Genomic DNA, 21347 nt, shown 5'->3' with positions numbered 1-21347 from the left:
TAAGTTTCTCAGGATCCACATAAGAGTGAAACCATATGGTATCTGTCTTTCTCTGTATGGCTTATTTCACTTAGCATCACACTCTCCAGTTCCATCCACGTTGCTACAAAAGGCCATATTTCATTTTTTCTCATTGCCACGTAGTATTCCATTGTGTATATAAACCACAATTTCTTTTTTCCTTCCCTCTCCTTTTAACACAAATAGAGCCCACTCTGTTTCCTCACCCTCTCACTTAACACCTTTTCTTGGTGGTGTTCCCTTATCTGTGCATAGAGAGCTTCTACAGTGGCTTTTGTGAGTTAGGCACCAGCACCTGACTGATGATGACTTGAAAGGCGGGTGATGAACAGAGACCAATTCTAGAAGCTACTTCTGCAAACTAAGAACAACTACCCTTCGCTCGAATAGTGAACTTGAAGCTTCTCTATCATATTTGAATCTCCAGATATAGTTTGTGACAGCAGTACTATGTGTAAATGTAGACTCCTGTATATAACCCACAAAATCTTAATTTATATTGGAAATATGAAATTATGTTCCTGAAAGTCTTGGTCTAGGTTAAGATACAGGAAGAAGTTTTGTTTATTCTTATTTTCTGAGTCCTGATTTGCTTTTCAGTTTTCTCTCAAATTAATGTATTCTCATATTCAGTTCGTACAAAATATGCAAAGAGAGGTATTGTTTTTCATTTCTGAGATGGTAAGAAATTTAATATGAGAATTAAGAGTATAGGTCCTACAATAATAAGTCTTCTAATGGATTGTCACAAGAGAGACTTTAATAATTCCAAAATTAAACTGTTCATTATCATTAAGAAAACATAACTTTATTTCCCACAATTTGAATTATGAATATAAATTCTTAAAAAAATTTTTTTTTACATTTATTTATTTTTGAGAGAGAGAGACAGAGCACAATCAGGGGAGGGGCGGTGGGGGGACACAGAATGCAAAGCAGGCTTCAGACCCTGAGCTGTCAGCACAGAGCCCAATGCGGGGCTGGAACCCTCTAACCATGAGATCATGATCTGAGCTGAAGTCAGACGCTTAACTGACTGAGCCACTCAGGCGCTCCTATGAATAGAAATTCTTGAGGGTAAATTGGTCATCGTTAATGATAACATAGATGAAAAATCAACTTAGACTTACTTCTCTAGAGCATTTCTACCAAAACCAATTAAAAAATATTATGTATATTGTAATTAGTTTTTTAAGTGATCTCTGCTCCTAACATGGGACTCAAACTTATGACCTTAGATCAAGGGTTGCGTGCTCTACCAACTGAGCCAGCCAGTCAGTAGAGTCAGTTTTTTAGCTTTTTTTTTTTTTTGACTTAAAAATGAATACCAAGTTTAAAGAACAATATTAGTTTGGGATGTTTAAGATAAAAGTCAACCAGGTGCTTAAGGACCAAACAATAAACATATTTCTATCAGGTCATACCTAATTGTGCATTTCCTGAATCCAGATGGCATTAGAATGTTTAATAGATTTCTGAGATTATGGGAAGGATCAAATTTCACAGACTTGTTTTTAATTCCCTAGATAATACATGTATGACATTTTCTCCTCGCACTTGAAGTGGTTCAAATATTTAGGCAGATTGTGGCGGATGTATTCACTCTCTTTGGTGTGCACATGGCAAGGACCTCGTGTTGAGGCTAATTGTCCTATTTATCGACATTAAAAAAAGTTCTTACTGAAATGGGAGACTAATAAGAAAAGGATCTACACTGGCTTTATGAATCCAGGCTGATAGGCATTATGAACATGATTACATGATCATTAATCAGAAGACATTTTACCTCAAGGAGAAAAAGAATTGAACTAAGATTTGTGTGTTAGGTCAATAATGAGGACTTCTGTGCAGTTGTTTTGAGCTTCAAACGGAGCACCACAGATCCACTCAGTGTCATGGTTGCAACTTATTTCTGATTCCTAGATTGTCGTAGGCGACAAAGTTGTTTTGATGCCCGTGAATGCAGGACAACCACTGCATGCCAGCAACATAGAGCTTCTGGATAATCCAGGGTGTAAAGAGGTAAGTTCAGGTGGAAAGAAAATGAATTTTATATTCATTGTGAGAGAAAAAAAAGTCATGTAGCTTCATTTATTGTTTTCATGAGCATAACCCCAGTTATAGTAATTAATATTCCTAAGATCCACGTAGATAATGATTGCTAGTTCTGGATGGTATTTGTATTGAGGTACATACCTCATTGTCCAAAATTATCTTTTTTCTCTCTTTTTACCGTTTGGAGGAATAATTTCTGGTACAAAACGGAATGCATAGTTTTATAACTTAACATTTCTTCATTAATAGGTGAATGCTGTTAATTGCAACACGAGCTGGAAAATCACTTTATTTATGAAATATAGTTCCTATCGAGAGGATGTACTAAAAGGAGTAAGTATGTGCTACATGGAACATTTGCCAGAAGAACTGAAGGTAGTCTTACTGAAATTCTACATGCGAAACCTGTGTATTCACTAGTATTCATACTTCAGAAGATGGTTATAGACCTTAATACTCACACTGAGTGTTTCATTGAGTTTTCCTCTTTTTGGAACACATAAATAATCATTAAAAGCCAAGTAACTAGCAGAAGGGTACAGAGTATAAAAACCAGAAAGAGACATCTGCTTCATATGTCTATTTGTTCAGAATTTTCTTGGAAATACAGTTTTATTTTCCTGTTTTCCTAGGGTGATGTTGTTAGATTGTTTCATGCAGAACAAGAGAAGTTTCTGACTTGTGATGAATATGAGAAGAAACAACACATTTTCCTTCGTACAACCTTGCGTCAATCAGCCACTTCTGCTACTAGTTCTAAAGCACTCTGGGAAATAGAGGTGTGTAAATATTTTTGGATTTTAGTAAGTATTTATATAAAAAATTATATAAATTTACTAGTAAATCAGATTTACTAGGCTGATTATTTTATTATTATAGGCATCATTTGTGATAAGTTGATAAAAGAGTAATATTTGTGAACTAACTTGTCCTCCTCATTACTATGATCAGTTTGAATTCTTACTACTTCCTTTACCTATTCTCTCTGGCGCATCTCTCTCTCTCTCTCTCTCCCTCCCTCTCTCTCTCACATCTAATAAGAGCATATATAGATGTTGCGTTTTAAAAATCCATTGGGAAATGTTGTGAAGATTGATCAGATCGCAGGCAATGTGCCTCAAATGGCACTGGAGTTAAGATTGGAATATGACAACTCACTTTAAGTGAAGATAGATATCAGAACCGCACAGTAACTGAGAAGAACATTTATGTCTTCAGGGGATGCCATTTTTATGGGAATGAGGAGACCCATAGTTAAGAATTCATCCATCCTTTAAAAAGTCATTGCCAGTATGACAGAGTAATTAAGAATTGTAAGGTATGGATTTTTCTTTAAAGGATCTTTCTATACCATGGAGGAGATAAGATAGATGTAATTACTCATGAACGAGCCAACATTTGGTAAGTTCCATCCTGATGTAATGGACATCTAAGGCTATAGCAGTGATTTGCAATCATTTTAAACCCATCACTCCCCTTTTACAGCATATATTTTGTGGCACTTCCTTTAATAGCTTAAAATAGAATTCATAGGTAATATTATTTATAGATTTTCATGATTAAAAATTGATAAAATGCCTAAATTTCAAAATACAGAAGAAAAGGAAAATGATTTGTAATAAAATAATATGTATTTCAACATGTAAATAATTGCTTTAGAAGGTATAATATTTGTACGTATCTTGAATAAACGCATTTGGACTTGAAAGAAGTGGTAAGAGATGAGGATCTGAAGACATTCTATGCAAGTACAGGAAAATGAACGAGCAGGGGCAAATGTGGGCCCTTGAATTATATGTCATGTTAGAAGAAGTAATAACAGAACATACTTATTTTTCACATGGTGAAAAAAAGAGGGAAGTAACCCTGCTGAAAGAGGGGTAACGGCACACATTACAGACTATTGAAACAGACAATGAGAAAGTATGATGTTTATTCCAGTGAGCTGACCCTTAATTATAATGGTAACATCAAAATAATTCTGTAGGCTTGGTTTGGATAATTCTGCCATGGTTTAGAATAGAGATGAAATTGTACAACAAACATATTTCCTATCTTTATTTTTATTATTTCAAAAAATTTTTTTTTTTTAAAGTTTTTTTTTTTCAACGTTTATTTATTTTTGGGACAGAGAGAGACAGAGCATGAACGGGGGAGGGGCAGAGAGAGAGGGAGACACAGAACCGGAAGCAGGCTCCAGGCTCTGAGCCATCAGCCCAGAGCCTGACGCGGGGCTCGAACTCACGGACCGCGAGATCGTGACCTGGCTGATGTCGGACGCTTAACCGACTGCGCCACCCAGGCGCCCCTCAAAATTTTTTTTTAAAGTTTATTTATTTTGGGAGAGAGAGAAAGAGAGAAGCTCTATTCTACTTTTCTCTGGTTTCTGTTCCAGTGGAATGACTCCAGAACCCTGTTGATGAGGCTTCCTACCCCTGTGATACAGTGGATCACTTAGAAGGCTGTGACTTGCAGGATTTTTGTATCTTGGCCAATGCCTGATGATGCCAAGAGCAGCCTTGCAAAATCATTGTGATAAATGATGACACTCTGTATCTCCAAATTGTCCTTTAGGGAGCTATACGAGCATTGCTAGATGCACTACTGTATAGGATAGGAATTCTTAGTCTGCGATCTGTGGTGAGCTTCAAGTTATTTGTTAACCTCCAGCAATTGTGTGCAAAATCTGTGTATGTATGTGAGACAGCCGATAGACTTGAGCATTCTCAAAGGTATCAATGTCTTTGTCAAAGGAGTTAGAGTATAGCCAGTGTGATTTGTAAAGGATTTGTGGAAGAAGTTTGAGAACTTAGCCTTTTAGGATGGGTAGGTTTTTGATCACAGGGAGAGTGTTTTTAAGACTTCATCCACTTTGAAGTATTTTCATAATTATTATCTTACTTGAGCTATCAGAATAGGGGATTCCTAGATGCCGGAGCCTAGCAAAAAATATTAGAAAGTTCTGTATAGCAGCACACAGAATTTGAGGCTGGGGGCAGGAGTCTAAGTGTGGTCAGTATTAACAAAAAGAAGGTAACCTGTTGGGGGAGAATAATGAAAAGTTCTCCTGGTACTTAATCTTCAAAACAGTCTTATGAATTAAAATCATTTGGACATGATGAAACTGGCTTGAAGATGTTCAGTTGCTTGCTGTGATCATACCCTAGTAATTGGCAGAGCTGGGGCTCAAACACAGTCATCTTCAGACTGTAAAGCCTAGGATTTGCTGCTGTGCATCAGGTCACCTGGCGTAAGCAGCTGCTTCAGAGCACCTTCTTTTGTACTCAGGGAGCCTGGTGGCTCAGCATCTGGGCCAGTTCCTGGCTCAGCCAGTTCCTAGGACAGATATGAAAGGACATGGTATTAGTAAAAAAGCATCCACGGATAGGGCCAAGAATTAAGTTAGTTGAGAAAGCTCCAGGTCTTGGCATTTGTGGTTCTCTCTACCTGGAATGATATCTTCCAATCTCTCTACGTGACTGTTTATTCTTACCCTGCGGGTTTCAGCCACCATGTCATCTCCGAGTGGCCTGTGCTAATCGCTACATCTCAAGAAGCCTTCCCTACCTCCTCTGTCATGCTCTCTGTTTATTTCCTCCTAGCACTTGCCAAATCTTATGTATTAAAAGCTCTAGTCTTACTCATTGCTGCGTCCTATTGTCTAGAAGAGTACTTGGTGCATAGTAAGATTTTAATAGGATTTGTTGAAAGAATATTTGAGTAACAAATGGGGGAAAACCCCACAGCATTTCCAGTTTTGGCCTGGGAAACCTGTCTTTTGGAGTAAGGCTGTATTTGCACAGTTAAGGCATGAGCATCATGCATGCATACAGTGAGTTAACTGTTAGGTCTCTTGCTCATTTGTGGGGGAATTTTGTTTTTCTGCCACATTGTCCTCTTATGAAAACATTAGATTTGACAAGTTAGTATTAACAGGCGAGCACTTTGTGTAAAATGTTGGCATTTGCTTGCCAGCAACGTGAGTATCTTTTAGCCTTTATCGTTGTTGCTCTTTTTGTCTGTAGGTAGTTCATCATGACCCTTGCCGTGGCGGTGCTGGACAATGGAACAGCTTGTTCAGATTTAAACACCTTGCAACTGGGAACTATTTAGCTGCAGAGGTAAGTCTAATAGATAGAGTACTATTAAATCTCTGACTCTGGATAGTGACATAAGCAGTTAGGCTCTCCAAACATTGCTATATTTGTAGGAACAGTCATGATACAAAATTTGACCATTGCCTATTATGATCTGGGCTGGCATATAAATTATTCTTAATATGTAAATATTAGTTGAAGCCTTTAAATAATCTTTGTCTTAAAAATTAAAACAACAGTAACAACAGAACACTGGTTGGTTTCCTTTAAGGTCAAGGGCAAGAGAGTATCGATTCAGTCTAAACTTTTGTATTTAGCTTCATTCTTTCAGAATGTCTGCATTGGAGACGTGATCAATTCATTTTTGGTGTAGTAGAGCCTTGATCGTTTCAGGCCCTTTTCACAGAAACTGGTTTTACTGGCTTTTATTGTTCAAACTGTTGGAGAGGAAAGGCATTTCTTCCTGAGACAATGAACAGTCCTAAAACTGCTAATAAAAATGGTAACAACAAATAAGGTCTTTCCTTTCTCCTTTCTTTCCTTTCTCCTTTCTCCACTAAAAGCATGTTGACAATCAGGTAGATAGGGAGAGTGGGAAGAAGCAACAGCGTAGATGTTTTAGAAATGATTTAATTAAAGTTTGGCTATCAAATGCAAAAATAATTTTGAAGATACTAGTTTTTTTAGATGTATGAAAATATCCATCCATTCTACTCCCCTCAAGTCTGTTTCTGTTTTTCAATTTAGAGTTTCTTCTGGGATTCTAAACCAGAATTTGGCCTTAGAATTTTTAGTATGACTTATCTAACTTGTGGTTTCGGATGTGAGGGAAGATAAGGAAGTGGGAACGCAGAAGTGATGAGAAAAAGGTATATGGGAAACAGGAAGTTTCCGTAAATGTGCTGACCCCTGTGTAAACCAGCACCTGACACCATTACCCTTTACATCCTATTAATCTGTGGTAATTTTCTTCATAGTACTTACCACTCTCTGACTTACGGTACATTTTATTTTTTTGACATTCTCTGTCAGAATGTATGCTCTCTGAAGGCAGGGGGGTTTATTTTTTTATTTTTATTTTTTTTACTTTATTTTTATTTTCTACATCACCACTGTGTCCCCAGCATCTAGGGCAATGCCTGGAACTTAGAGAGCATTTGATGACTATTTCTTGAATTAATGAATGAATGAATGAATACAAAGAAGCTATTCAGGCTTCTGTAAGCTTAGAGGATAGGAAGAAGATTTGGGGATTTGTATTTGAGAGGAATTTGGAGCCATATTTGGGCAAATTAATCTCTCTAAGATCTAATTTCTTCCTCTGTAAAATGGGGATAATCACAACATTCATAGAATACAAGTATTAAGAGAATTAAATAGGGTAAAGGGCTTGGCATAATGTGTGCCTCATGGTGGGCATCTGGTAAGTGGTGCCGGCATGATTAATTTCATTATGAGAAAATTTACTATATAAAATTTAGTATATATTTACTATTTACTATAGTAAATAGTATAAATATAAATACTTTTATTATTATTGATGAATCTGTTCAAATAAATGAAATATAGCTTTGCCGTTTATGGGCTGTTTACACCTTGAATGTTTTGAAGTAACTTTGTTGAAAAGTAATGCTTTGATGTAAAATTAAACAGTAAGGTGGAGAATCTTGTCTAAAATAAGAATTAGAAAAGTCTATGGGATGTCCTTTAAAAGATAAGAAATTCGTATTAAAATTCTCTTGGATCTGGTGTTAGTGACTCTTCTCCATAACAGCTTTCAGTCAATGGCTGTTATAACTATGGACATTCTCTAGAAAGCTGACATGATTAAACATTATTAGTTTTCTTAGTTAATTTCTACAGTTAAAACTTGTATCGTTGATAATTCAAATGACTAGATTATTGAAAATTAAATTGTTTATTAACTTTAATGAAGATCTAAGACCTCAATACATAAAGTAGTCCATTAAAAATTGAAAAATAGAAAGCAGCTCATTCCTTGAAAATAATTTGAAAGCCTCTTTTCATTCTATCTCTAGAGGATATGACTTTAAATGCCAGATACTATACTGTCCATTAAAGATTCTGGTCTACTTGTAGGATCTCTGCTTTGACCTTTAATACTTGAGATAGCACTTTTTTTTTTTTTTTTAGCAGAAGATGAGAGAAGGAGAATTAAGCATTAAATACATATCTGAAAATTGAAAAGTAGGAATTTATTGTCTACTGATTTTAACAGAATGGGTGCTTCTGTGTAGTATTCTAACTCAAAACAAGAATCTTAGGTTTAGAATATTGGCATCCATAGGTTGGGGTTTTATATTTCATATGTCAGCTCAGGTCAGAAAAGGTCCTGGTACAATCACATCTCAGCACGCTTGTCATACGGTGTGAAAGTGTCTTCAGGTGTGGCAAAAGCACATTTATTATAGTCACTATGACTTGATAAAAACATTGATTTCCAGTTCTAATTCCACAACAGATGGATATAGCCTCTGACAACAGTTAAAAAACAATGTTGGGGCAGCTGGGTGGCTCAGTTGGTTAAGCATCCGACTTTGGCTCAGGTCATGATCTCACGGTTTGTGAGTTCGAGCCCCGCGTTGGGCTCCGTGCTGACAGCTCAGAGCCTGGAGTCTGCCTCAGATTCTGTCTCTCTCTCTCTCTCTCTCTCTCTTTCCCTCTGTCTCTTCCCCACCCCATCACTTGCACTCTTTCTCACTGTCAAAAATAAGTAAATAAATAAATAAGTAAATAAATGTTTAAAAAAAGAAGAAAAAACAATGCTTATCCTTTTTATCATTTTGCTTTTTAAAAATGCCCAGGTCTTTAATTTCAAATCATTATTCATGTCATTGAGGTATGGTAAGGAGTTCCTAGCATGTGGATTTGTAACTTCCTAGCCTTATTTATTTTGTTTAATTAGACCCTTACTTATAGGAGAGAAAGGGCTCTATGGCTTTTATTTATTTTGCTCTTTCAGTTTCATCTTTAATATCTAGATACTACTTAAACAATAAGATACACATAATAGGATGTTGAAAATGCAGGAGTTGGGAATAATTATTTTTGGAATTCATAGCAGCAACAGACATCCTCTTTAAGATGTCATACCGTCTTTAACATATACTTTTTAAGTGCCTGATAAATGCATAGCATGGTAGAGAATGCTGCAGGTAGGAAAGGAAGCAGAGGAGAAAATCTCTGCCCTCAAAGAATTGACCTTCTAGTTTGGAACACAGTGTACAATAAATGGCCACAGGATGGTCAGAGGCAGGATCATGTCAGTCAGGTGGAGTTGTGAGGTAAGCCAAAGGAGGCTCTTGTTTGGGGCAAACTTTTCCCTGGTTCTCCAAGAAAGTAACAGACACAGGTTGGTAGAGAAGCAGAAGGACAATCAAGGAGGCACAGACAGGGTTGTGGAATGTTCCACATCATCGGCAGACAATGTAAAAAGGGAGGCTTGGCTCAAGGAGAGGGGTTCTAAAAGGAATTATTGAGTGACAGATCCCTTTGCTTGAAGATTTTGATTGAAAGGTTCGGATTTGATGTAACTAGTAATAGGAATAACGATTCAAGTAGTTACCTTAGAGGCTGGGGATGGACACCTATTTGCAAACATTTGGTAGACACCAGTGATGTCACTAGAAAACTCAATTTCCACCCTCAGGGAGCTCTGAGTACAGTGCGATAAGTGTATTGTAACAATAGGAATAGTGATGTGCTGACAGGGAAGCACTAAGTTGCCGAGGAGGTACAAGGAATGGTGAAGAGGCTAGAGGAGGAGCTGCCTGATGGATGAGTAAGGCAGGTGGGCAAGGAGAGTGTGCAGGCGGTGAGGACAGCTTTTGCACAGGCAGGGAGGTGTGCGGTATTCTACAAACTAGTTTTATATGGATAATACATATGTGTATCACACACAGGATATGTGTGAGTTTGGACGTGGTGCTAGAAGGCTGGGGGTGGCAGGAATGTAGGAAGCTGATTTTTTTTCAGGCCGTATATATTAAGTTAAGGAGAATTGGTTTTATTTTAAAAGTAAAGAGCAGTGTTCTAAATAAATTTGTGTTTAAAGATGACCACTCTAGAGTTGCATTGTCCAATGCGGTAGTCGCTAGCCACATGTTGGCTATTTAAATTAAAATAAGTACTATTAAAATTAAAAAGCCAGTTTGTCAGTTACACTAGCCACATTTCAAGGGGCTCAATAAGCACATGATATTGGGTAGCACAAATACAGAACATTTTCCATCATCACAGGGAAAGTTCCAGTGGATAGAACTACTCTGGAGCGTTTTTTTTTTTTTTTTTTTTTTTAATTTTTTTTTCAACGTTTATTTATTTTTGGGACAGAGAGAGACAGAGCATGAACAGGGGAGGGGCAGAGAGAGAGGGAGACACAGAATCGGAAACAGGCTCCAGGCTCTGAGCCATCAGCCCAGAGCCTGACGCGGGGCTCGAACTCACGGACCGCGAGATCGTGACCTGGCTGAAGTCGGACGCTTAACCGACTGCGCCACCCAGGCGCCCCTGGAGCGTTTTTAAAAAATTTTAATGTTTATTTATTTTTGAGAGAGAGAGTGCGAGGGGAGGGGAAGGCAGAAAGAGAGGGAGACAGAGGATACAAAGCGGGCTCTGGGCTGACAGCAGAGAGCTAGACACGGAGCTCAAACTTGAGATCCATGAGATCATGACCTGAGCCCAAGTGGGATGCTTAACTGACTGAGCCCCCCAGGCGCCCTACTCTGGAGCCTTTGTAAAGCAGCTGGAAGGGATTGCCTGAGAGGCAGGGAGCCCAGATAGGAGAGAAAGATCTGATACCATCAGGGTATTTTGAGGATTTGAACCAAGGGGGTGACATTGGTAATGGCAAGAAGGCGAAGGGGAGAATACATTTTTAGGACATTGGAAGCAATGGAAAAAATGGTAATCCATGGAATGTTAGGGGTTAAGGAGTAGGATTCTGGCTTTGGAGAACTGGCGACGTCATTCATCAATTTAGGGAACATGGGAAGGGGTGCAGTGTTGATGAGGAAAATAATCCATTCACTTTTGACTGTGTCTAATTGGAAGTGCTCTAAAGTATACAGGTGAAAATGCCTGATAGGGACAGTGTTCACATCTTCTGGAAGTTTGGGGACTGGTGCGCCTGGAGAAGTAGATGTAGTCATCGTCAGCATGGGTGTGATCATCAGGGAGTATGAGGAGAGTGAGGAGATGTTTGAAGGTGGAACTGTGGGGAATGCCAGTTTTTAAAGGATGGGCAGCAGATTGGGAGCCTGAGAAGTCAAGGAAGCAACTGGAAGGTCAAATGGGCTGAATCACAATGTCAAGCAAGGGAAGATAGGCTTTCAAGAAGGAGGGAGTGCTACTGAAAAGGTCAGGAACAAAATGTATTTACAGCATTTGGCAAGAACACAGTCATCTGTGGTTGAGAGCATTTTCGGTAGAGACTGGAATCCGGGGTGGGGGGTTTGGGGAGAGGAATGACAAGGGAGCCAGGAAGCGGAAGGAAAGGTGAACTGAGTTTTCGTATCATGGCCGTGCAGAAGAAGCAGTAATAAAGGGAAAGCAAGTCCTACTAGACAGGTTTTTAAAGGTCTATTTAAAAAAAAATTAGATGAGAAGGGAACTGTTTTTACATTAAAGGGAAGTTCCTATTACAGGAGCAGGATTTGGCAGTGAAAAGGCTCTTTTCCCTCATCCTTTCCATTCTCAACACACATATTGATAATTTGAAATATTACTTTTTAATGTGCTTGAGGCATTTCTGGCAAATTGGATTATGTAATTCTTGAATTGCCTTTGACTATATGGTGTTTATATTAGCCAGTGTGGCAAAGACAGCCTAGTGTAGTGGGGGAAAAAATCCCATGTATACTGCTCACAGTCTCTCTGACTTTAAGCAAATATTTGATGTCTCTGAACATCGGTTGCCTTGTGTGTAAAAAAGATGATTGTATATATTACATGGGATTCTTTTGGGATTAAAGACGATATGGAATGTTTAGCACTTTGCACATAAAATGTATTCAATAAGTATTAAGTCCCTTTCCTTCCATTGAGAAGGAGGGGACAAAAAATGTGGAGTAGCATTGTTTATTATTACTATCACTACTCCTACTATTATTGATTGTAATTTTTTTCCAGAACTGGTATTTCTTTGTAAGTCAGATGACTGAAGGGGGGGGGGGAAGTTTAGGGGCTCACCATGGGATGCCTTGCGCCTAGAACGGAGTCTGATATTTAATTTATATTTAGTAAACACTAGATAACCTAAAGGATCAATCAGAGAGAGAGATTGAAGGTCTGCATCCAATCATTTCACTTTACAGAAGAAGGGACCCAGGCTCTGAGAGGCGATTTACTTTGTCCAAAGTTAAAAACAAAACAAAACAAAACAAAACAAAAAACAAGATAATGATGGTCTTTGGGCTCAATGCTAGACTTGCATTGCTTCATCTATACCAGTGGTTCTCACCAGTGGTGATCTGTCCCCCAGGGCGTATTTGGCAATGTCTGGAGACATTTTTATTGTCAGAACTGGTGAGTGGGAGCTACTGGCATCTAGTGGGTAGAGGCTGGGGATGCAGGGAAACATCTTGTAATGCCTAGGACGGCCCCCACCACAAAGAATTATCTGGCCCCAAATGCCAATAGTGCCAATGGTGAGAAGCCTTGACCTATGTCTTACCAACATTACACAGGCATTTATGGACTGCCCACTGGGTGGAAGCACTATTTTGATGTTGTGAAGAAAACAAAGGTTATTAACCATTGGTCCTTATCATTGGGTGTTTACAGTGTAGAGGAAAATGATATGAATTCAGTTACTGGGACATCTCCTCTGCATACGCATCTGAGACAACTGGTTTTGTGTAATGTTAAAATTATTGACATCCATGGATGACCATGTTAAATCTCACAGGGAGTTTAAAGGGCTGCAACCTTAAATCTAAGCACAAATGAAGAAAAAAAAAGAAAAACCTCAAAATTTTACTTAAACATATACTTCCTAAACATGATATTCTGTTTTAACTTCCAGGGTGGCCAAGTTTTTCAGAAAAATGTCAGTAAGGCGATTGCTTGTATAGAAATGAAGGGGACACTATCCAAAGGAAATTAGACCATTTCATATGCTGAGGCTTCTGTAGTTTAATTATAGAGACAAAGCACATAAACTGCAAGCTATTTAAGAATAGCAATAGGGGTGCCTGTGTGGCTTAGTTGGTTAAGCGTCTGACTTTGGCCCAGGTCATGATCTCACAGCTTGTGAGTTCGAGCCCGGCGTCAGGCCTTGTGCTGACAGCTTGGAGCCTGGAGCCTGCTTCGGATTCTGTGTCTCCCTCTCTCTCTGCCCCTCCCCAGCTCATGCTTGCATTCTGTGTCTGTCAAAAAATAAATAAACTTAAAAAAAAATAAAAAAGAATAGCAATACAAATGTAGCGCTATTTTGTTTTGGAGAATTCAAAATTTATTTTTGAGAAATAGCCAATGCTAGAAACTCATGGACAAAATGTGGAACAAAGTATTTAATTGTGAATTAGATAATGAAGCCAATTGTGGCTTTGTCAGATACTGTGTTACAGTACATTTACAGTACCATATTGTTAGGTCTTCCTGTGATGTCAGTTTCCATGGGGCCAAACAAGAAATAAGGTAACATGAGGGGAAGGAAGGTGAACAGCCATGTATGTTTGCATTTGCATTTAATGCACAGCACAATTATAAGCACACTCATTGACATTTGCCCTAGATCCTTTACTTGTATCAATAAACACCAATATCTCCTTATTGGTACAGGAGAGTTCACAACCATATCAATGGTCAATGGGGGAGAAGGTAATTTTATCATATTTTGAATGGGATGATATGAGAGCCTCAGTAAATAGTTCCTCCATAGTCAAGGGAGCAATTATAAATAAAGTATCACAATTTCTGATCTGCTGCTTATCCATTTTCTTTCTTTGGATATTATTAAATCAACAATGATCCTTTCCAAAACAAGATAGATTGGGTAGTGCAAATAATTTTATTTGTTAAAGATTTTGTAATTGCCCTTTCAAAGACAACTAGCTTACTTGTTTGTAGATAGGCCAGACTTCCACCAGATGGCAGTAAACACTTATTTCCTGACTATACAACTGACTTTGGATTTAATTAATTAGTTAAAAACTTAGTACTCTAGAACCTGTCCATCATCATAGAACCTTATGAATCTCAGGGCTATAGTTTTAAATATCCCTATGTTTAGTTTGCCATCAACTGTATCAGCCACAGTTTATGAAAAGGGCCTGGTTTGTATGTTTGTGTGTGTAGGCATATATATAAATAAGGACAGTAGAAGAATATATATACCAGACCCTATACACACATGCATAACTGTTATATGTCAAAATGCAAATCATGCCTGGCACATGTTAGCATCCAATAAAGATTATTTTTCCCTTCTTTTCTTTTCTAGACTTGTCAGTCAGAATAATAGATTGTCTCTGAAATGCCAGTCATTGGAAAGAAGAAGATAGATAATTATTTAAAAATACACAAGTGATGATTTTAATGTTACATATAATAAAAGTTGATCAAAACACATTTCATCATAAAACAAGTAACCTTTTTGTTTTAAGAAAATGAACGTGTATTAGAAGTGTTGTGTCCAGTTGGTGTTGTGTTCCATGGAAAGTTGTGGTTGTCTTTCACTTGATTGTGGTACCATCGTGGCTTTCACTGCCCACGTGTTTATGATAGTTCTGTGTCTCTCTCTCTTTCTCTGCCACTTTTCTATTCTGACTTGTGTCATGCTTTGCTTGACTTCTTTCTAGCCTCTTTGGCCATTTAAATGAGAGCTCCCTTCAAAGGTTTAGTACTGGGTGTTTTTGTTCTTCATATCCTCTGTCACTCACTCCCTTGGCTTTACTGGGCCATGAATTTGATCTCAGTTGTCCCACTGCCATTGAAACTCAATAACTATATCCAAGATTGAATTGTTTCCCCATAAAACAGTGCAGTTTTCTTAGTTAAGTGTTAGAAACTTGAAAGTGATGACAAACATATTTTTCTCTCTCAGTTTACACATTCAGATTCTACTGACTCTGTCTCTGTAAAATCTTCTGCGTCTGCTTTTTCCTTTCCATTTCAGCATGATTATTTCTGTCAGGGCTTTGCTGCCTCTCACTTGAACCACCGCACTTGGTTACTTTCCCTCTTCCATCCTTTGTCTCCATCTCCTACTAACCATGGCCAATGAGGATTTTTAATGCAATGTTTCAGCAAACATTTCCCCAGTGATATGCAAAATCTTTCTGAATATGTGAACCCATTAGCCTATGGTTTAATGGCCCCATTGGTCTGGGCTGGCTTGGATCCCATCCCTCCTCGTTATGGAGGCAGGAGAGAAGTAACATGCTATAGTAAGTAAAGGATGTAGCTTTGGAATCGTCAGACCTCTGCTCCCAGTGACCCTGCCACTCACCAGTGGTGTGACTTTGCACAGAGGACTTCACTTGATGTGCCCCAGGGGGCTCATCTGTAAAGTGGGGGTGAAGAATCCATTCTACTATGATGATTATAAGGGGAAATGAATTAACCTTTAAAAGGATATAAAAAGTATTCCATAAGTGACATTTATCGGTCTTCTCTGAACAAGTCTTATTTTTTACCCATGTGGCGTTATCTTCCCTGCATTTCCTGTCTTCTTCACTCCTTTCCTTCTCTGCAAGTTAAATTTCTACCCATCCTTCAAGGCTTATCTCAGATGCTCCCTTCTCCATGAATAATTCTTCAATAAATTTGCCCACCACGGATCCCTCCTTCTTCTGACCTATATTATTTATAAATTATTCATTCTTATCTTATATCTCTTGTCACATTCTATTTTATATTACAGCTAGCTGTATTTATGTCTTATTTTCCCTTTTAGATTGTAAGGTCTTGTGGTCAGGGACCACATTCTTTTTGTCTTTGCTAAAATACCATATGCCACAATGTTTTGCCCATTATAGATATTCTATTAATATTTATTGAATAAACGATTGAATAGCATATTAGGTCTCTCGCTCTCCAATGCCAGATTTATAATTTATTTTTTAACATAAGGAAATATTTCCTTTAACGTCCTAAAAGATTCAGGAATCTTCACATGACCATGTCTTTTTTCTTCTTCTTTGTATTAGAAATAATCTTTTTTTGGTTCATCCTTAGTCTAATTACTTTAATAATTACTGCTATTATTTCATTTAAAGAAGGAAAGCATCAGTATAACTAAAACATCCATTAAAGCATATATTTATTTGGTCTTCAGTTAATACTGATAAATTTATATAGTCATAGATATATTTGGGTGGCTTCTCCTCCTTTTTCTCTTTCTTCCCCTCTGCTTCCTCCTCTTTCTCCTCATTATTATTATCCTTTAATGAATTTACTGAAGCAATAACTCCATATTAGTTATTGGAGAGACACAAAGATGAGGCAAAATCTAACTGACCTATCACTGTCTTTAGTATTGTTGCCAAAGACTCGAGTTATAAAATTTAATGACATATAATTAGTATGATTAGGCTTTGGTCATAGACTTTTCTCATTTTACCTATGAGGACCCTGAATTCCAAGGTGGCAAGGTTGGCTGAGTGACCTTTTCTATAAAGCTCATGGGTGTGTCTTCACAGAGCAGAGTCTGAAGTTTAGTTCCCAGACTTCCCTTAGGGATTATAACTGGGTGACCCAAAGTGGATGAAAAATGTGAAGACTGAATTTCAGAAAGTCTTTGTGATAGAATATAACTTATATTTCAGAGGGCATATGTGATTGTGTGTTTGACTTAGGTATGTTACTTCCTGTTCCTGTACACATTTTAGTTAGGCTACATCATGGTTCCAGTATGAATTTCCGTCACAGTGTCTGTGGTGAACTACTGCAATGCTTAGTGAATAAAAACTTGGATCACAAGATATATCCATGTTTAAACATGTTGCATATCTTTTGGAAGTAACTTAGCTATCATTTTAGTATGCACAGTTTTTTAATTTGAAAAAAAATCTGAATTCTTCAAATTGACAACAAATTAAAAAATACAAAACAGTGATACTTGGCTAAAACAGCTGGATAAACCCCTCCCGGGCACTATGCTGGAACTGCCATCACTACCAAGTAAAAGTGTGTCTTTTTGTGTTTGATTAATCAGTAGACAGGAGGCCAGTTAATTCACTATCTTTTTGGCTTTCTACCTTTCACTCTTGGATTCCAAAAGCAAGAATAATCCCATTTTGGGATTAATTCTTTTATTTGTAATTCAAGGGAATTTAAGGAGCCTGAGAAATGTGTCTCCATAGAAGAAGAAAGTTCAGCCTCAAATCTCCCCAACTGCTGGCCTAGCACTAACAGGCAACTTGTAACTGGATTCCCATTTTCTTACCCCCTCCCTTGCCTCCCACTGTTAGTCAGTTCTAAAACCTGAGAGACTGCGGTCATGTGACTCTTGGCTGGCTTCTGCTTTCTATCCATTCCTCTCCCTTGGACCCTCTCCCCCACACTTCCTGATTTGTTTAACCACAGTTTAGTTTTATCTGATCTTAGATTTCATATAAATGGAGTCATATGAGTGGCTTCTTCTACTTACAACATTTTTAAGAATATATAATTGGCATAACTTATATTAGTTTACATGTACAACACAATGATTTGGTACATGTATATATCGTGAAATGATTACCACTGTTAAGTCTAGATAACATCCATCACCATACGTAATTATAAAAAATTTTTTTCTTGGATGAGAGCTTTTAAGATCTATTCTCTTGGCAACTTTCAAATATGTAATACAGTCTTGTTAACTATAGTCGCCATGCTAGGCATTATATCCTCACGACTTACTTTCTTGTAAGTGGCGTTTGTACCTTTTGACAGCCTTCACCCATTTCACCCAGTCCCCATGTCCCACCTCTGGCAACCCACCAATTTGTTCTCTATGTATGAGCTCAGTTGGTTTTAGATTCCACATGTAAGTGAGATCTTATGGTATTTACTTTCTGTGACTTATTTCAATGTTGTCAAGGCCCATCCCTATCGTTGCAAATGACAGGATTTCATTCCTTTTTATAGCTGAACAGTATCCCATTGCATATATATTTTTGAGATCCATCCTTGTTGTTATATCTGTAGCTCATCACGTTTATTGCTGAGTAGTACTCCATTGTTTGAATATTCCACCTTTTATTTATCCATTCTCCTATTATATGGTAAGTATTTTTGTCTAAACCTAATTTCTGGCCATCTTTTATGTCCCTACTGTTGTTTTATGTTTTGTCTCCCCTGCTCATTGTCCTCAAATGAATGTGTCAGGTGTTTTAGTTGATTTTCGTGGGGTGTGGTAACCTCTATATACACAGTTTGTCAGCCGAGCAAAACTTTATTTTGTATTATCTTTGATTATTGCTTGTGTATTCTGTTAATTTTCTCTTTCCTTTTTCAGGACGCTGGTCATCTGTTAATTGATATGCCCTTCTCTGGTCCTCCATGGCTATTTTCTTTTTCCTAATTTTTAATTCTTTATATCTTTCCTCTGTATTGAGAGATGCCTGTTTATTTTTTTTTATCCCTCATTTACTATAGCATTTTTATTGCTGTCAACATGGAGTTTAATTTTGTATTCACTTTTCATTTTTAGTGAAATCTTTCTTAATTTCTTTTTATAATTCTTTATATTTAATATTATTATTTATGTAATTAATTCTGTGTTATATTTTAGCTTGTTGTGTAGTTTGTTGTCTTTACGTAGAGGAAATGTTTACTTATGCTTTCTTGAATATGCCAAACCATTTCCTGAAAATTTATTTTGCATTATACCGTAGAAAATATTCAGAAAGGCTCTGTAAAAAGAATTTCCCCTTCTAACATGCTTTTTAATCAGTCCCATGTTGTTGTTTTTTTTCCTTCCTTCCTTATTATCCTGAGCAAGTGGACTCTGTGCAGAGCCAGATGGATTGAGTAGATGGTCTTTTTATTCTATTTTTTATTTATTTTATTTTTGCTTTAATTTTAATTTTATTTTATTTTAAGTTTATTTATTTTTGAGAGAGAGAGAGAGAGAGCATGCATGAGTGGGGAGGGGCAGAGAGAGAGAGAGAGAGAGAGAGAGGAGAGAGAGAGGATCCCAACCAGGCTCTGTGCTGTCAGCCCGGAGCTCAATGTGGGGCTTGAACTCACGAACTGTGAGATTATGACCTGAGCTGAAACCAAGAGTCAGATGCTTAACCAACTGGACCATTCAGGTGCCCCTTTTCATTCTATTTAAAAAAATATCTTTTTAAATTTTTATTCATTTTTGAGAGACAGAGAGAGAAGGAGGCGGGGAGAGAGAGCACGAGCTGGGGAGGGGCAGAGAGAGAGGGAGACGAAGAATCTGAAGCAGGCTCCAGGCTCTGAGCTGTCGGCACAGCTGTGAGATCATGACCTGAGCCGAAGTCGGACGCTCAACCGACTGAGTCACCCAGGTGCCCCTATTCTATTTTCGAAAATTCTCAATCCTTTTTCAGTCTTCAGCTGAAGGACCGACTGAAGGACACACTGCAGTGCGTGTCTCAGGCCCAGCAGATGGCGACTCTGTGTCCCTGGTTTCTCCTGCACTTGCTTCTCTCTCCTATTCTCTGCTATTTCTACAGTGTTAGGCAGTGTGATTCCCACATACAAAGCCACAGCTCTTTCTCTTCTCTTTCTTCAGGCAGTGCTTCTCAGAAAGCCCTCGGCTATTGTCTGTTCCCTTGACTTTCTGCCCATTTGTTTTCTGAGCTTTGTTGTATCTCAATGGTCATGGAAAGACAGAGGTAGTGGGACAGTGGATGGGAGTCTGGGGAGACCAGTCTCCGCTCAGTCTAACAATGGCTCCTCAGCGGTAGACACTTCTGTGTAGGTTTTTGGTGGGCAAACACTTGGGGTCTCTGAGTGGATGGACAAACAGTGGGAACCACAGCATGTATCTTACTTGTGTTCACAAGGCTGTTAGCTTGAAGCGAGGTTGAAGAATGCCAGGAGATAAAAACTGGAGAGGTATCTGCTTCTCCTCCAGCATTGACTGTTTTGTAATTGCTGGCAATTCATGGTAGATTTGGGTTTAGGTTGTTTTTCAGTCTTCGTTTTTGATGGGATTGAGATTTTTTTGCTTTGCTTTGCTTTCTTCTTGATCTTTTTCAGCACCTTCATTGATATTTGGTACTAAGTAGAGAGGACATTCCTCAGAACCACTAGCCAAGTGTCATTCTGAGAAAGACTCTTGATCTTACATTTTAAATGGTGACTTTATTTTTTTTTAAGTTTTTAAAATTTATTTATTTTGAGAGAGAGAGAGAGAGAGAGAACTGGGTGGGAGGCAGAGAGAGAGACACAGAGAGAGAGAATCTCAAGCAGGCTCCCTGCCACCAGCACAGAGCCCGACGCAGGTCTCGAACCCATGATCCGTGAGATCATGACCTGAGCTGAGACCAGGAGTCGGCCACTTAAGTGACTGAGCCCCTTAAATGGAGACTTTATGTGGTTACATGTTACATACACGAACATATTCATATTGAAGGGTTAAAATCGAATGAACAACTCATTATTTAAATAAAAACACCTTACAAGTCTGTTGTTTTACAAATTATGAGCTGGTTATTTCAGTACAATGCAGACATCCTTTTGGGACTGTGTCATCAGGTGGGAGTCAGGAGGTATGGATTCCAGCCAGTTGTTCACACCTCCAGTCAGGAGGTATGGATTCCAGCTAGCCGGAAATATGTGGATTAACACTCAGCATTTCTAAAACTCATCAACCTCACTGGAATGACCCCTAAACCCCACAATACTCATTCAATAGCCCTCATATCCAACATATATATCTGGTATATGGCTCTTCTTTTGCTTGATTTTCTTTTCTTATGTATAGAGCACGTGGAGCATGATCTTGGATCATTGTTAAGACTTTCCTTTGGTCTAATTTGAAAAACAGAGTTGTTGGTTAGTGGGAGATTTTGTGGTGGGCAAAATGATGAACTCTTTTGAAGGCTTCCTCAGAGGGTGTGAGATCATCAGCTCTCACTTATGCAAAGATGTCAACTGTGCTAATGTAAACAAAAGCCATAAACTTGGCATTTTAGCTTTTGTCTCCTGCAGCTAGAACTTGAAGGTAATGTTTTAAATTGTAATATT

General features: G+C 38.1%; 1 protein-coding gene across 5 annotated transcripts in view; it reads left to right on the top strand.

Moving 5' to 3' along the window:
* Positions 1–21347, top strand: part of ITPR2 (inositol 1,4,5-trisphosphate receptor type 2) — a 500503-nt gene that overhangs the window by 111346 nt on the left and 367810 nt on the right. For all 5 annotated transcript variants that reach the window (XM_047065390.1, XM_047065392.1, XM_047065391.1 and 2 more), the window contains exons 6-9: positions 1945–2043; positions 2326–2409; positions 2709–2855; positions 6102–6197. In XM_047065390.1, the coding sequence (XP_046921346.1) occupies positions 1945–2043; positions 2326–2409; positions 2709–2855; positions 6102–6197 (426 nt within the window). The remainder of the gene's footprint in view (positions 1–1944; positions 2044–2325; positions 2410–2708; positions 2856–6101; positions 6198–21347) is intronic.

The sequence above is a fragment of the Lynx rufus genome, unplaced genomic scaffold (assembly GCF_022079265.1).
Source record: "Lynx rufus isolate CCGP_SWC_20201006 ecotype Redwood Valley unplaced genomic scaffold, mLynRuf1.p SCAF_7, whole genome shotgun sequence".
In the NCBI taxonomy this organism is placed as follows: domain Eukaryota; kingdom Metazoa; phylum Chordata; class Mammalia; order Carnivora; family Felidae; genus Lynx; species Lynx rufus.
This window is presented reverse-complemented; position numbering and strand designations above follow the sequence as displayed.